Here is an 18098-nt window from a genome sequence, read left to right as displayed (position 1 = left end):
TGTACGAGTGAGTGATTCCGGAAGAGAACGAGTGATTCCCGGAGATCGTAGATTGGAACTGTGAGTCCTATATTGCCTGCTTCGTGTTGGAGCTCCTGGCCGACCGTTCCTGGCGGCCTTGTGTGGTATTCCATCCTGGTATCCTTCGAGTCCCGGAGCTCGTCGATTGGAGCCGCGAGGATCTGACCTGCGTCTTGTTGGAGCGTCTGTGGCCGACCGTTCCTGCAGGCTTGTGCAGCCTATTCCATTTGTTACCTTTCATGGTTTTTGTGATCGAGCCAATAAAGCATCGTGCCTTACCCCTAGAAGGCCGATTAAAACACAATTGTGTTGATTACGTCTCTTTTGTCCACTCCGTGGATTACTTGAAGCCCGGACATTCACGTCCGTATTCCGTGCTGGGAACATTTACCAGGCGGGATCGCGACAAATGGGTTGCTCGTCCTAGGATCATTCAAGTAAGAGCCATTCGATTGAGACGGGATTTCTGCAGTGGACGACATCTTCTGGCATCTGTTCATCGCCTTCTCACCAGCGGACGCCGTCTGGGAGGAACTTTCTCGCCGTAGGACGCTGTCTGGGGCAGAGAAGTGAATAGCCTCGGATCCCTCCAAACAACCGACAAAGAATAAGCGAATAGCCTCGGATCCCTCCAAACAACCAAAAAAAAAAAAAAAAAAACGTGAGTATTTGTACGTGGTATTTTTCTCATTGGCAATTTGATGTGCGGGTGATATTGCGTAGTTGTGTCGTATTTCCCCAACAGAGCGTTGTGTTTGAGCGTTGTGTTTGAGGTTGTGTTTTGTGCCTGGTCGTATGATAACTCGTAGCCAAGCTATGTCGACCAGGGAAGTGAGAGTTCAACCTGATCATGTTGACAGTCACGTGGGTGGCGAGGTGAGCGACGCAAGCAGCCTTGACCCGGGCACTCAACCCGAGATGTTAGGAAGCGATCCCATCATGACTAAATGCATGCGTTCGCCCTTCTGGACCGGGCTGACTCCGGTTCAACAACTTGACATGTATAACAGGGAGAATGACAGGGCAGAGGCAGAGCGTGCGGCAGCAGCAGAGAGAGAGCGTGCAGCAGGAGAGAGAGAGCGTGCAGCAGCAGAGGGAGAGCGTGCGGCAGCAGAGAGAGAGCATGCGGCAGCAGAAGCTGAACGCGTCAGAGAGCATGAGTTGCGAATGTTGACTGAACGACTGCGGGCAGAGGGGTCTGCTGCAAGAGTCCCGGAAACTGTTCATGTTCGTTTGCCGGACTGGACGGGAGACACGAAGCCAGAAGCGTATCTGGAGATGGCGGAGAAGTTGTTGGCTGCCGGTGGCATTGATGAGAGCTTGTGGGTCGGCCATCTTGTGAGCCATCTATCTGAGAAGGCGAGGGAGGTATATGCGAGGATGGCAACCGAGGACGCAAACAAATACAGGGCATTGAAGGCCGAGATTTTGAATGCCTATGCGGTGTCCGCATGTATTTATAGGAGAAATTTTTTCAGCTGGACTCGTGAGTCCAGTCAAACCTATGAGGAACATTCGCGGGCCTTGTTGGAACAGCTGCAGAGATGGTTCAAGGGGAGCAAGGTTGAGTTACCTCAAGCGGTTGCGGAACTCCTGGTGCGTTACCGTATCGATCAACAGCTTCCGCCTGACTTAGCATTGTTTCTTGTCGACAAAGACACTGTTTCCTTGGCAGACTGCGTCAACCTTATTGATAAACATGTTTTGGCGTGCAAAATGCTGCAAGTCACGCAGTCGCTTCGTAAGACGGAGGAGTCTGCGATCAAGACCGCCCCCCGTCTGCCCGGCGGCTGGATCGAGGGGAAGGGTTCTCCGATGACCTCCACTGGGGGCGCTCGCGAGCCGCAGACCAGGGCAGGGCCCTGGTGCGATTTCTGCAAACGCGTGGGGCACGGTGAAAACCGCTGTTTCTCTAATCCCGCCAGTCCGGCCTACCGAGGCAACCCTCCTGTTAAGTCGGAGGGAGATCAGTGGAACTCATCCGCCGGGCCCTCGCACACGACGGTGGCATCGGTGACCGAGGTCACTGCCACCGGGGCTAATTCCATTCATCCACTGCATCAGGAGTATTCAGGGACAGCCTTAGTGGGTGGCCCCGATTCGATGCTGAAGTTTGAGACCAAATACCTTCGGGATACTGGGGCGACACGGTGTGTTCTCCGGGTGGGGGTAGTTCCGGCCTCTCAGATGCGTTATACCGGCGAGTATACCCTCCTTCGGGGCATTGACCGGGTTCTTGGCCGGTACCCCCTTGCCCTCCTCGAGGTCCGGAGTGACATTTTTAAGGGTCCAGTGACCTGTGTGGTAGTACCCTACTACCCTATACCCGGGGTCTCCTTGCTGATTGGCAATGATGCCATAGCCAGGGAGGAGTCATTGACTCTGACCTGTGGGGGGGTCCCTAGAGCCCAGAGTAAACAGGTGGAGAGAGTGGCGGAGTCAGACATATCTTCACTCTGGCCCGAGGAGCCTAGCGCCTCGACTCCAGTTTCCGACGGTGACGTTGCGTCAGCTGAAGTCCACCCGAGCCTCCCGTCAAGCCAACCTCAGGTGCCGTGCTCCTCAGGGACCGCTCCCGCCATGTCGCGATTCAGCAGGAACGCTAATGCTAAGGTATATGTGGGAAACCTGGGCAATGGAGCAGCGAGAGCCGAGCTAGGGAGGGTCTTCGGGCATTACGGACCACTCCGCAACGTATGGGTTGCTCGGAACCCACCTGGATTCGCAGTTGTTGAGTTTGAAGATCCACGAGATGCTGAAGATTCGGTCAGAGCCCTTGATGGAAGGTTAATTTGCGGATCGCGGGTGTGCGTCGAGATGTCGAATGGCATGTCGCGGCGGCCTCGTTTCAGACGCCCTTTGGTCCGCAGGCCGTTCGACCCGAAAGATCGATGTTACCAGTGCGGTGAAAGGGGTCATTACGCATATGACTGTCGTTCTCGACACCGGAGGAGAACCCGCCGCTCTAGGTCTCGGTCCGTTTCCCTCCTGTAAATGTTTCCCCACCTTGAGTTTGGCTCCCTTGTTTCTCTAGTGTGCTTTGGGTGAAGTGTAACTCTTGTGGGGTAGGTGTTAATGGGGTGTATGGTGTTTAATATTGTGTGTGAAAAAAAAAACAAAACTGGTTCATTGTTTACCCTGTTAACGCCTGTTAATTGCCTGTTGCGTTAATAAGTGCGTTATTGTTGCGTTATTGTGTTGCGCCATTGCGTTGCGTTGTATTGTTGCGTTGTTTCGTTATTGTTGTTAACAAGTGTTAGTAATTGTTAATTGCGTTAATTGCCTGTTAGCAATTCCCGCCATCATCTTGCCATGTGATTTGCACCTACTACAAATACTGGTTTTAAAAACGCCGTCTATTCGACGGGGTTTTTACTTAGGGGGGGAGGACTGTGAGAAACCCCCCGGTGAAACCACCTTTGTTCTCACCCAAATGAGTGCCCCGCCCACCACTGACGTAACCTCCTTGGAGCCTCACGCGATTGGGAGGCGAGTCGGGACGTGATTGGTGGAGGGTCAGAGAGCGCGGCCGCCATCTCATGATACGAACGCAGCTCGGAGGTTCGAGGCCTCGAGGCGAGGGAACTTTCGTTACGCCTCACGACAGCGAGTTGTGCTGATCGTTTATAGTTATGGATTGTACGAGTGAGTGATTCCGGAAGAGAACGAGTGATTCCCGGAGATCGTAGATTGGAACTGTGAGTCCTATATTGCCTGCTTCGTGTTGGAGCTCCTGGCCGACCGTTCCTGGCGGCCTTGTGTGGTATTCCATCCTGGTATCCTTCGAGTCCCGGAGCTCGTCGATTGGAGCCGTGAGGATCTGACCTGCGTCTTGTTGGAGCGTCTGTGGCCGACCGTTCCTGCAGGCTTGTGCAGCCTATTCCATTTGTTACCTTTCATGGTTTTTGTGATCGAGCCAATAAAGCATCGTGCCTTACCCCTAGAAGGCCGATTAAAACACAATTGTGTTGATTACGTCTCTTTTGTCCACTCCGTGGATTACTTGAAGCCCGGACATTCACGTCCGTATTCCGTGCTGGGAACATTTACCAGGCGGGATCGCGACAATATATATATATGTATGTATATGTATGTATATGTATATGTATATGTATATGTATGTATATGTATATGTATATATATATATATATATATATATATATATATATATATATATATATATATATATATATTAGGGTGGTCCTCAAATGTACACCAAAAAATAAAATTGGACTTTTTTCAGGTGCTTGTTGCTAAAATTGTTCCTTATTGTGAAAAAATGAAATGTGCCAAAGATGGTTTCTATACGACTTTATTTACTACTGTCACACATGGGTTGAAAATTACAATGTTTCAGTATCGACACACAAAATTGTTTTTAATAAACTAACACTCAGATGTAATCCCAAATCAGTAAGAATGTATGACAATCATCATAAACACACTGAGTAAGAGTCCTCCAGACCATTGATTCCTCATTTATAAGTTCTGTGGTAAATTATTTCCTCCTTATCTTCTTTGCGTCGGGGAACTGATGGCGATGCCACTCAACAACTTGCAACAGGTACTGGCGCTGCTGTTCATCCTTTGTCAAGACTTGATTGTCGTCCTGTATTAATGCTACACCACATTCTGCAAAGTCGTTGACAGTGGCAATACCGCGCAATACTTGCTGTGATGACTGAAATGATGGGTCATCGGCCCACTCACCAGGGTCCTTTTCTAGGAAATCAGTATTGACTTTGAATGCAGTAAAAATTCGCAGTGAGGCAGAAGTAACAAAATCTGCAACAGTCTTGGCAGCGATGGCTTCTTTTGCTGTAAGATCCACATGTACCCGTGGTTGAGGATTCTCTTGGCATTCTTCTTTAAGAGCAGCTACTATCATTCGCTTGACATCAAGCTCAACACTATCATCAAACAGAGCAAGTCCTGCCAGTTCTTCGCTGAGGTATCACAAGTGATTGGAAAGCTTTTTGCTGGTGGCTTCGGCAATCACTGAATCAGGATAGAAAATGAGTGCTTTTAAGAGAGCTAGGTCTCCAGCAGGAGCACCAATGGCAGATGGAGCGCTGAACCAGGCTTTGGTATACACTGCTCCAACAAATGCTGTAAAACGCTTTATGCCAGTGAGTTCCTTTGGGGTCAGTCGAAACTGATCACGGAACAAGTAGATCTTGATTCCATAAATCACACAGGCCATCCATCTTGCCCGATGCATGGCTCCTGGCTGCATGAACCTGAATCCTCTCGGAGGACGCTCACCAAACAGAATAATAGTCAACTCAAGAAGTTCACGGTAGTCATCTCGTAGTTGGCCCAATTCCAGTTTCTGGATGCAGAATGAAACGATATCTTCTTTGCAACTTTAAAATACACCTGAAACTACAGAGTCCAGGTCATCAGGCATCATTGGCTTAAACTTGCTTTGGTCAATGGAATTCCAGTTTGACTGGAAATGCTTGAAGACGGCTATCTCAGGTCCTTTTGATGGACCAAGAAATGGTTTGAATGCTGCCATTGCTGCCTCTACCACTAGTTCCAGAATGTGATGCCGGCATGCAAAATGTAATCGTGGTCGTCCAAGCTTTTGCTGCAAAATAGTGCACCCACCAAGTGCTGAACCAGTGTTGCTGACTGTCGTGTCAAAGCTCATACCTGCCACCATGTCTTGCAAATGCCATTCTTCTAGGCATTGCATAACAGCAGCAGCTGTTGCTAGTCCAGTTCCTGCTGGCAGCTTTGGCACACCCAGAAGCTTTCCAGTTCCTTGTGGGTCACTGACAATGACAGGAAGGCGATCAACTTTTTTAGTCCCATCGTCTGGAAGGAGCTTGCCATCCCAATGAACCACCAGACTTGTGTTTGGAGCATAGGATGCCTGGATGTCACCTGCAATTGTCTTCCGTTGGATCCGCCTGGATTTCCTGATCGATGTGTGGTTGATGGCCAACTCTGAAGGGTCGTGTCCCAGAGCAGAGGCTGCTGCTGACAAGATGTGAACAGCTGATCGATCGCTAACCTTGGTGCGTTCGAGAGCTGCTGTTAGGTCCGGTGTAACAATGCTACTTGCACGCTTTCGGCTCTGCCTCTTTGAAGCAGATAGAACACCAGAGTCATCATGATCACTGGCTTCAGCACTGCTGTCTGTTGATGATGCTAGCTCAAGAGTCTCCTCTCGGGCTGCTTTCTTCTCTTTTTCATGCTGCTCTCTTTCAGTCAACACCTTGTCGTGTTGATGTGTCCGCTCCTCTTTTCCTGCTAGCACCTTGTCAACACCAACCATAAAGCCCCGTCGACCTGGCTCCCGTTGTGCCTTAAGGAATTCACGGTCCTCTGGTATTTTGATCAGATCAAGGACATCAACATGAGCAATGTCAAATAAGTCACGTAGACCGGTTTGAAACTGCTCTTCTTTCTTTATCTGAGGGACAGATCGCCGGCTCTTTAATTTCAGGATGGATCTGTATTGTTCTACTTTTCTCTCTAGTTTTGCAATGATATTCCGCTCATCTGCAGTGGGGATCCGTGCTTTCTCCCAGATGCATAATGTCTCACGAACAACAGTTGTTGCGGCACTGCTTATATCCAATTTCTCAGCATGATGTAGCTTAAAGTATCGCTGCAGAATCTCTTGCCAAGATGGGAGCCGAGTTTCTGGTAGTTTTTCAATATGGCAGCCTATCAGCCACACATGGTTCTTTTTTCTGGTTGCTCTTCTTGAAGTACTTGCACTCGCCATCATAACTGAAACAAACCGAAATAATTTCTGTATAGTGCTGATTAGCAGATTAGCAGGGGCCATGTGACAGTGGTAAAAGTTTTCAAAATGAAATGAAATTTTACCCAATTTGTTCTCTCTACAGGTGTAATAAAAAAATGGAAAAGCACTTTAGAAAAGTTAATGTTTACATTTGAGGACCACCCTAATATATATATATACATATATATATGTATATGTATATATATATATATATATATATATATATACATACATACATACATACATACATACATACATACATACATACATACAGTCGTGGCCAAAAATATTGGCACCCTTGCACTTTTTTCAAATAATGCACCATTTTTCCAGAAAATTGTTGAAATAAAAAAATATTTTGGTATCCATATGTATATCTTTGATTTGCAGTGGAACAAAACAAAAAAAGCTGAAAAAATCACTAAATCTGAGCTTATTCCACACAGAAATCCTAAAATGGCACAGACAGTATTATTGGCACCTTTTAGAAGTTGTTATAGATAATTCGATTTCAAGCAGGTGATTCTCCTTTACTTTGGAATTGAATCACCTTTGGTGAGTTGCGGGTGCCTGCAATATAAAAATCACTCATTCAACCAGTTTGAATAGAGAAAAGGAGTCATTCTGCTGTTTTGTGTCACTGTGTGTACTGCAAAGAGCATGGAGAAAAGAAAGGAAGCTGTGCTGCTTCTGGCAATGGGTGCCTTGAGTGTGTGCATGGCATCATGAAATCAGGAGATTACCAAGGCATTTTGAAGCGCAATGTTCAGTCCAGTGTCAGAAAGTTTGGTCTCCGTCGAAGGTCATGGGTCGTGCAGTAGGACAATGACCCCAAACACACTTCAAAAATCACCCAGGAATGGTTCAAGACAAAACGCTGGACTGTTCTGAAGAGGCCAGCAATGAGTCCAGATCTAAATCCCATTGAACACCTGTGGGGATATCTGAAAACAGCAGTTGGGAGAAGGCACCCTTCAAATCTGGGAGAACTGGAGCAGTTTGCACAAGAAGAGTGGGCCAAACTGTCAGTAGAGAGGTGAAAGGAAGCTTATTCATGGCTATAGGGAGCGCTTGACTGCAGTTACTTTGTCCAAAGGCTGTGCTGCCAAATATTAAGTCTAGGGTGTCAATAATTTTGTCAATGCCATTTCTTTTTATTTTCTGATTTAAAAGGATATATTAAGTTCTGAATAAAAAAAACCAAGGTTCTGTAATATTAACAGTGAAATAAAGAATTGTGGAGACCAAATACTTTTATCAATTTCAACTTATTTTTCGAGAATTTTTTTTAATTTTTTTGGGGATACAAGATCGAGGCTCATGAAAGAGCTAACATCAATTACAAAAAAGACAAACGGACACACAAAACATACAATAAAGGGAGCGGGAGAAAAGATGGGGAGAGAGAGGGAACACAAGTACAACAGCAGAGAACAGGGACAATGGAAGATCCGTGGGAGGGAGAGGGCTTGGGGGGAGGAGGCATGGGAAGGTGGGGTGGGAGGGTGGGAAAGGTAATAAAACACATGGACACTGCTAGAACTTCCAGGAAAGAAAGAAGTCGGGATTTCCCAAAAAAAAAAAAAGTGGATCTGGGGTAAATTAACGGGGGTAGAAGAGATCAAGGTTTTCGATTGGGGGAAGACAAGAGATAGTGGCAAACAGCTGTTTTAAAGACCTGGAGGGAGGAGTGGGATTGAAGAGAGTGAGGGAGTTTGTTCCCGAGGTGGGAGTAAAGAGGAATGAATGAGTGAAGGTGAGCAGAGAGTCTTGATTTTGACGATTTCACCAGAAGAGGCTTACTGGCAACCTGTAGGAATATTTGGGGGACAGAGCATAGATAGCTGGGGGAGCTAGGCCAGATAGGAGTCGGTAGAAGATAGAAAGACCACCTACCTCCCTGCGGTGAGTGAGTGAAAATTGTGTTATTTGAAAAAAGTGCAAGGGTGCCAATATTTTTGGCTGTGTGTGTGTGTGTGTGTGTGTGTGTGTGTGTGTGTGTGTGTGTGTGTGTGTGTGTGTGTGTGTGTGTGTGTGTGTGTGTGTGTGTGTGTATATATATATATGTATTTATATACACACAAACAGTGCCTTCAGAGAGTATTCACACCCGTTGACTTTTGTACACAGCTCCTTTCCTATGCCCTCTCCAGGCACTGCATAACGTCATTGCCGGGCACCGAAGGGGGCCCGGCAATGACGCACGCTGAAAGGGAGTACTCAGTTTTCACTCCGGTTGTTTGTTTTCTTGTTTGTCCGGGCAATATTTCAGCCATCATTTGAGCTAGGAAGCTGAAATTTGGGCACAATAGTGAGCAAGCACTTTGTTAAAAACCGTATTTTTTGTTTTTAGATTAATCAATTAATTAATTAGTTACTTCATTATTATCGATTAATTAAGTACTTATATATTTCCTTTCTTTTCTGGGCATTATCTCAGGCACCTTTTGAGCTAGGAAGCTGACATTTGGACATGACAATGACCAAGTGATTTGGCTGTAAAGGGTATTTTTGATTTATTGATAAATCATTTAATAGATTAATTATTTAATTATTCGATTAATGATTTAATTAATTACATTTTTTAAAGATACAGGTTCGGATGAAATGGTGGCGGTGTACTTTTAATGTATCTGTATTTGTTTCACATTTTCTTGTGTTCAAGCCTGAATTTAAAATGGAATAAATCGAGTTTTTTTTTGTCACTGATCTGTACATAATACCCCATAATGTCAAAGTGGATTATTTATTTTTTTAGAAATTAAAAGCTGAAATGCCTTGAGTAAATAAATATTCGACCCCTTTGCTCTAACCCTCCAAATTGAGCTCAGGTTCATCCAATTGCCTTTGATCATCCTGGAGATGTCTACAACTTATTTGGAGTCCACATATGGCCAATTCAATTGATTGGACATGATTTAGAAAGAAACACACATTTCTATAGAAGGTCCCACAGTTGACAGTGCGTGTCAGAGCAAAACTTCACCGTGACGTCCAAGGAACTATCCGTATAACTCCAAGATAGAATTGTGAGGATGCATAGGTCTGGGGAAGGGTATAAAACAATTTCTAGAGTGTTAAAAGTTCCCAAGAGCAAAGTGAGCTCCATCATTAGGAAAGGGAAATAATATGGAACTATCTACATTGTTCCTAGAGTTAGCTGTCTGACCAACCTGAGCAACCAGGCAAGAAGGACCTTGGTGAGGGAGGTGACCAAGAACCCAATGACCACTCTGACAGAGGTACAAAGTTCCTTAGCTGAGATGGGAGAACCTGTGGAAAGGACAACAGTCACTGCAGCACTTCACAAATCTAAGCTTTATGGGAGAGTGGTCAGACGGAAGCCACTCCTGAGAAAAGGGCACATGACAGCATGCCTGGAGTTTGCAAAAAAAGGCACGTGAAAGACTGAGAGTGAGGGAAAATATTCTCTGGTCTGATGAGACGAAAATTGAACTCTTTGGCCTGAATGCAAAGCACGACGTGTACGTCGGACTTTCTTTAGGCACAGTACATATATACATACAGGTAGTGGACAAAAATGGAAACACCAATGTAAATTCACTTTAATAGGGTGTTGGGCCACTACGCGCAGCCAGTATGGCCTGTATGCACCGTTGCAAAGAGTGCATTAGCATCTGGAATGCTGCAGGAGGGATACCGCAACATTCTTCCACAAGAAAGACAATCAACTCACACCTGTTTGATGGAGGTGGAAAATGCTGTCTCAGGCATCATTCCGGTGATTCCCATATCCCATAAATGCTTGATTGGGTTCATATCTGGTGACTGAGAAGGCAATGACATATGGATAACTTCAGTGTCATGCTCATCAAACCATTAGGTGACCACATGTGCTCTTTGGATGGGGGCATTGGGAGTTTTAATGGCCTATGCCTTTCTATTAGAATAATGGTAAGAACCATCAAAATTCAAAATGTCAAACTGGAAATCAAAACCAAAAAAAAAAAAGAAAAGCTAATTAATCAAAAACAATAAACAAACAAGTAAATAACAATAAAAGTGAACAAAAATCAGGCCATAAATCAATTCAATTAAAATGATTTTAAAAATCAAAGTTCAACCCTCCAAATGTTTAACAGCAGCCCTTCTCCTCGGGACAAATTGCTTGGACTTTGTGTTAAGAGTTTCTGCTCTGACATGCACTGTTAACTGTGGGACCTTGTATAGAAAGGGGTGTTTCTTTCCAAATCATGTGCAATCAATTGAATTGGTCACATGTGGACTACGGGCCACCCTTCATTTTCAGGGAGCGAGAGCGGGACCGGGAGTGAACGGGAGGAAGTGTGTCGACAGCAGTCCCCCACTTGTGTATTTCATTCCTTATTTCTGTCCGATTAGCAAAGGATGGGCAGTTATCTGTGGACTCCTTACATTGTTTCCCCTGTAGGTCAACACGTAGGCCTTGTCGGCCCTTTTTCAAGGGAGCTTTCCCTTTATCCCAGCCCCTCCTCTGGCACTTCTTCATTGTCCATCCACTTCACTTATATCAGTGACTTCGTAGCCGGAGGAGGAGCTGTTATCCCCCCCCCCCCTTCCCCTCCAGTGGGCCCGGCACCCAACGCAACAACATCCATGTCTCGTGCCATTGAGGACAAAGGAGCCGCTCCACCCTCCTCTCTCTCTCTCTCTCTCTCCCCCCCCCCCCCCTCCTCTTATCTCCCCTCCTTCACCTCCTCCTCCTCCTCCTTCTCCTTCTTCTCCTTCTCCTCCAGCTCTCTGGGGAGGGGGGGGCGGGGGGTAGCAATACAGGCATATAAACCACACTAGGGGTGAGGGGATCTCAGCCTCCCACTGCTCTCCTCCCCTTTTCTGTCATCCTCCTTCTCCTTCCCTTCCTCCATCCTCTTCTCATCCTCCTTTACTTTGAGGTGGGTAGGACAAGTACAGCAGGCACGGCAACACCGGTACGTGTCCCAGGAGCACCACCCCCACCCCACCCGCCGACACACACCCTGCTAGCGCAGCTCTGTGGGAAAGAGCGGAAGGTGTGCCCCATCACACCACATAAGTTGCACCGAACCATAAAAAGCAGGATACGTGCAGAGGGGAGGGTAGGGACGACACTAGACAATGAGGGTGGTTAGGGGAGGGAGGGAAGTGGTAGTGGGGGAAGCTCGTAGCTGTTCCTGCCTGGTGGGCGAGGCCCGCCCACCAGGAAGAAGGCTGGGAAGTAGCAGGCAGGGAAAACGCAGGACTAACAGAGCAAAAAGTATAAGATAAACAAATAGATGAGATGAGGAAATAAAAACTGCGCAGAACGAACACAGCAGGCTAACAATCTGCTCAAGGTGAGAACTGAGGCCCCGCTCCTCTTGCATCCATTCTAGCCATAATGATAGGCAACCAGGTCTGTGCAGCATTTTTATAGATGACCTTAAGCATGCTTGGATGTTATTTGCTTAATTAACACAAGGGCCACACCTGTATGTAAAGCCATTGCTTGGTGTCCCTCATTTGCTCAGGTGTTTCCATTTTTCTGTCCACTACCTGCATATATTCATAGTACACTCACACACACACACATGAGTATCATACATGCACACTTTGCACATCATTGGAATTGGCTTTTGTGATTTGTTTGTGATTGACTTTTTGGCTTTTGTACAGCCAAGTGATTGGCTTTTGTACAGCATTGCAATGTGGAAAATAGAGTTCATGAATAAAAAGTGTGGATTTGGCACAATCGCAGAAGTTGTTAAATTGGAATATATTTCAAAATTGACATTATAGAGGTGGTAAACACACTATTTTGTAAACACCCGTTTGCTGCAACTATTCAATAGGATTTTCTATGCCTCTGCCGATGAAGTCGCAGGAGGCATTGTTTTTGGGTTGTCCGTGCGTCCGTGATAGGTTTTTGTTTGTCGAGATAACTTGAGAACGACTGAAGGGATCTGTGTCAAACTTCGTGCAGGTATGTAGAATACGCTAAAGGTGAACTGATTCGATTTTGGGGTCATGAGGTCAAAGGTCAGAGGTCATGTTGGGTAAAATTCCAGTTACCGCAATAACTTGTGAACTAGTGAAGGGATTTGGACCAAAGTTGGTAAAAGCATATATTATGATGTAAAGATGAACTGATTTGATTTTGGCATCAAGAGGTCAAAGGTTGGGTTGTCCGTGCATCCGTGATAGGTTTTTGTTACCCGCGATAATTTAAGAATGGCTGAAGGGAACTTAAGAACAAAGCTTCTTGCATCGAGAAATGTCAATACTGTCCCATTCATGTTTGACAGATTCCCAAAATTGAACTGAATTTGCAAATTTCCTTCCAATAAGTTTGTGCTTAATATAGGCCCAAATATTCTGTATGTGGTTCAAATTGGGATCTGACCAGACCAGAACACAAGTTTCAGGGACTTTTTCTCCAACCACCTTTTGGTGGCTTTTGCAGTATGGGCAGGGGCATTATCTTGTTGATAGAGACGTCTTTGCTTTTCTCTACAGGAAATAACTTTTGGAGGCTTAGAAGTAATCCTTTAATAATTTCTGGTATTCCTTGGCAGTAATTGACTGTTCACACACCTTATCAGCTCACCAACACCAGCAGATGTAAATGCACCAGGACCATGATTCCGCCTCCTCCATGTTTCACAGTTGTTGAAATGTACTCAGCGTTGAATCTCTCACCAGATCTGCGAGGGCAACGTTCTGGGGCATCACGACAAAGTTGAAATCTTGATTCATCAATCCACAGAACTCTCCGAAACCAGTCTGAATCACAGTTCCCATAGTCGGCCAAAAAGTGCAATCTGTCCTGGATGTTTTTCTGAGATAATAAAGTCTTCTTTACACATCTTCTTGAGGCAAAACCAGCATCAGTCAACTTCTTGTGATTGTCCTTCTGGAAACGGTCTTGTTTTCAGCAGTTCTGAACTCCTCTGACAGTTTCAGCAGGCTTTTCTTTCTTTCCTGGAGAACTAAGAATTTCAGTCACCTGTAATCTTTACCTGTCATGGCTCTAAGCCTGCCAGATCCCTCTCCTAGTAGCAGAACCAGTTTTCTGGAACTGAAGTCCTATTCTCTTTATGGTAGGTAGAGAAATAGGGATGTTCTTCTTTAGGAGCTTGTGGATTTCAGAATATGTCTTGCCTGCTTGATGAAGACGAGCATTTCGATTTTTAATATCCCCATCAGCATGAAACTTCTCTTTCTTTGGAGGCATTTCTAAATTGAAACACTAAAACATGACCTACACGAACTGTGCAAGTCATACGTTATAGTACATGAGGTTATGTAGAATTATTATATGTAAGTGCAAAATTTGCTACACTAGTGGAACCAATGTTTTTTTGCATCTATATACCCTTGGCAACAAGACCTGAGTTGGTTCCATTTTTATCAATGGCGTCTTCGGCGGCCATTTTGAATTTCAAAATGGCCGCCGTTTTTACTTCAAATCTGATCGGCAGGTGCAATATCAGCCGAAGTCCTCAACTTCAACCTTCAGGTTCACAACTGAAACGCCATTAAGGGTTGGACTTTCACTCCATAGCCATCATGCACACCGCAGTCGCAGAGACATAGACATGTTGTACCAGAGTGGCGTTGGTGTTTCATATCAACGTGTAAAGGAGATCACTTCAAAGATTGCCACCACAGTCCAAGAGAATATGAATGAATTCAATGGCGTTTACGTACCTCCAGGACTGTTGAAACATCTGCCAATCAGATGCTCAGCTGATAACATAGATGCCAAGGTAGACACAGCTGATGGACGGAACACATTCCATGGGACTGCTCTTGCTGTCTATCAACGAGTTCCCCCAGATGTATCAGAATACGAGACTGTAGCTGAACCACTGAAGCTGCATGACAACACCTCAACAAAACTTGAGAACATCCTGCCAACTGTGACTGAAATGTCTGACTGTACAATTACTGGTAACCCCAAGCCAAGTAGAAGTCCACGCTATGAAAACTTTAAACTTGGTCAGTATCAAGATAAAGTTGTTAATGCAACACAGCAAGACTTTGCATGGCTACTTTCACGGTATTCACAGAGGCACCATGAAGAGACATCAGACGGTATACCAGTTTGGTCAGCATACAATTCTCGTGTGTGCACTCCAGAAGAGAACAAGACACCCAACCTTGATCAAGATCACTCAATGCCTATCGTTAAGGCACCAGCTCATGAGTGGACAACACTGGTGACAGTTCTTGAGAAGCTTTCATATCTCAATAGTGTTGTGTGTCCAGAAAACACTCAAAAAACGTCTGTTAACTGGATATAAGTGTTCTGGTGGATTTTCTGTACAAGGAATGACAAAAATGCCAGAAAAAATGGTTAATCAAAGTGTTTTATGTGAAAAGATACATACAAAATTGCAAAAAATGATGGCCATTTTGAAAGTCAAAATGGCCGCCAAAGACGCCATTGAAAAAAATGGAACCAACTCAGGTCTTGTTGCCTCAGGTATAAGGATTCCAAAAAACATTGGTTCCACTAGTGTAGAAAATTTTGCACTACAATGACACAACACCATGTACTATTAGAGCAATTTAGGCACTGTGCATGCACTAAACAGTCAAAAAAACATAACACCCTAAAAATGCATTGCAGTTTTAAAAGTATATTCCTTTCAGTAAAATATTGTTTTGAATTTTTTTGTGACACAGAACAACTCAAAGCAGTCTTATCTTCCTTTTTATGTGTAAAATTTTAATCTATTTTGTCTTACACAAGGTATTGGCCTTCAAAGATGAAAGGCGAAAATATGGAAATTTCCCCCCAAAAAAATATTTTGAGGACGAAACTTCTTAAAACACTAATTTTTCATAAAAATTGCTGTAAACCTCATGGAGGCCTTTTAGCTACTGTAACATGAGTAATCAATTTAAACTGGAATATGTACTGCACATCTGTGGCTCCAAATTTGAAAAATACAGCATGGTTCATTTTTTTCTCCTGGGTGGTATGTATAAAGATGGAAAGATAAACAGATTAGATTGTGGTGTCAAGAAGTCAGAGACCAGAAGTGCCGTAACATAATTTTTACCTAACTTGTGAACCAGTGATGGGATTTTGACCAAACTCGGTGTAAGTATATGTTATGATGAAAAGATGAACTGATTCGAATTCTGCATCAAAGGTCAGAGGTTATATCAGGTAAAAATGTGATACTTGAGAACAGCTGAAGGGATTTAAATCAAACTTGATACAAGTATTTATTATGATGTAATAATGTGGGCGGAGACATGTCCGTCGCGTCACAATGTGAAGAGTGCCGTTCTAATTTTGTTTCTAAGGTTACTACTTTAGGACTGTCCTTTTGGAAATTTCACCTCATTCCCTCTTTCTCTCTGCCTGTTTTTTTCCACTTTGTCCCACCCAGTATGTGAATCCAGCACTAGAACGACTCTCAGGTTTTTCACGGAGTGAGTTGTTAGGTCGGAGTGCAGCTGATCTCGACAGCGTGACCCCCGGTAGTTCTCGAGGAGAGACTGTACAAGATGACCTTCTGGAGAAGATCAACAGCTGTATCCAGCATGGCAAGGCACGGGGCTCATGGGACATTTGGCCTCACAGATTTGCCTGTAACCCAAAAGTTACACACATGCAAGATGGTTAATGTTGGGTTTACACTTGGAAGTAACGAAGACCGTGACATCATTGACTCGCATTCATATTTTTACGCAGCGTGGTGGAATTTTTGCCAACATATTCCTTTTCTGTACATTCCCTTCTCCCAAATTGTTCTCCCTTTTCTCCAAATCATCCATCTTCCCTTTTTTATTTTAAATCTCCTCCCATTTCCCCAAACCCTCTTTCATTTTCCCGTACTGGCTCAGTACAACAACAACAACAACAACAACAACAACAACATGCATTTTAAGGCCATTTTCCCTGCTAGAGCAGGGGTTAGCCTTGCGGTCCCCATGACAATCCTCTCCATCCTGCCCCATCCTCTACATCTCTCCCCGTCAACCCCCTTGCCCGCATTTCCTCCTCCACCATCCCCAGCCAAGTCTTTCTCGGTCCTCCCCGCCCTCCACCCCCCTCCACATCCACCTCCATCACTCCTCTCAACCAGTCACTCTCATCCTTCCTCAACACACGACCAAACCATCTCAACCCGTTCCTCCCCACAGCATCAATCACAGGCTCCACTCCCATCATCCTTCGCAATCCATCATCTGTCCTCCTCCCTCCCAACGACACTCTGCACATCCACCGAACCACCCGCACCCCGCCCCCCCCCCCCCCAGCCCTCGTCGCCGCCCCACGTTCACCACCCATGTCTCGCTCCCACAAATCACAACACTCTCATACATGCAGCACACACCTCTCCCTTCAGCCCCAACGACACTCCCCTCCTCATCAGCACGCCACCCAGTTCCCGAAACTCCCTCCACGCACATCTCACTCTAGCAACCGCTGCCGAGTCTGATCCACCCTCTCCATTCAGCATGTCTCCGAAGTAGCAAAATGTTTTCACACCTTCCAGCCCCACGCCGTCCCCAATATCCAACCCAACATCCCCTCCATCCGCAGCTCCCTCCGTGCACACCCCACACTTGAATGTAGCTGACACACTGGCCAACGACCCTCTCAGACCACCGCACCCTCGATGAACCCACTCAGCGCACACCACACACCGAATGGAGTTCACCCCGACACTCCCCCGCACAGAGCACACGGCCACCCCCCAGCTCCCTCCACCCCACCACACGCTCCACCACCCGCCATCACCCTCCATCACCCTCATCCCTCCCACACTCACCTTCAGACCCTTTGTCTCCACACCCCCCCTCCCCCCACTTGCTCACCCCCTCCTTCAGTCCACCCATACCCTCCGCAATCAACACCAGACCATCTGCACACAACAACTCCCACGGTAAACCCTCCCCCACGCTCCGAGCCAGCACCCCCACCACAGCCACAAATAGATGCGGACTCAGCACCGACCCCCGATGCACTCCCACCCCCACCCCAAACCCACCACTGCTCCCGTCCCTCCTCCCCACAGCTGCGCGCGCCCTCCCGTACACCGCCACCACCACTCCAACCAACCACCCCTCCACTCCCAACCTCCTCAATGCCCATGTCAATACCCCGCACGGAACCCCACCGAATGCCCTCTCCAGACCAACAAACCCAAGAAACAACCTCCTCCCCCCCCCCCCCCCCCTCCATGCACTCCTCCCGCAACCGCCTCACAACAAAGAGCGCGTCCGTCGTTCCTCCTCCTGGCATAAACCCAAACTGCACTTTGTCGATCTTCACCCTCCTCCCCATCCTCCCCCCCCCCCAACACCCCCATTCCATGCTCCAACAACTTCATCG

At 46.2% G+C, this 18098-nt stretch overlaps 1 protein-coding gene across 2 annotated transcripts in view; it reads left to right on the top strand.

Moving 5' to 3' along the window:
* Window positions 1–18098, top strand: part of LOC137418958 (high affinity cAMP-specific and IBMX-insensitive 3',5'-cyclic phosphodiesterase 8B) — a 244329-nt gene that overhangs the window by 111038 nt on the left and 115193 nt on the right. Inside the window, exon 8 of one of the 2 annotated variants that reach the window (XM_078785877.1) lies at window positions 16147–16308. The exons of the other annotated variant lie outside the window; for it this stretch is intronic. Within the exon in view, the coding sequence (XP_078642003.1) occupies window positions 16147–16308 (162 nt within the window). The remainder of the gene's footprint in view (window positions 1–16146; window positions 16309–18098) is intronic. 2 annotated transcript variants of the gene reach the window in all.

The sequence above is a fragment of the Myxine glutinosa genome, chromosome 10, assembly GCF_964187855.1.
Source record: "Myxine glutinosa chromosome 10, kmMyxGlut1.1, whole genome shotgun sequence".
Classification (NCBI taxonomy): domain Eukaryota; kingdom Metazoa; phylum Chordata; class Myxini; order Myxiniformes; family Myxinidae; genus Myxine; species Myxine glutinosa.
This window is presented reverse-complemented; position numbering and strand designations above follow the sequence as displayed.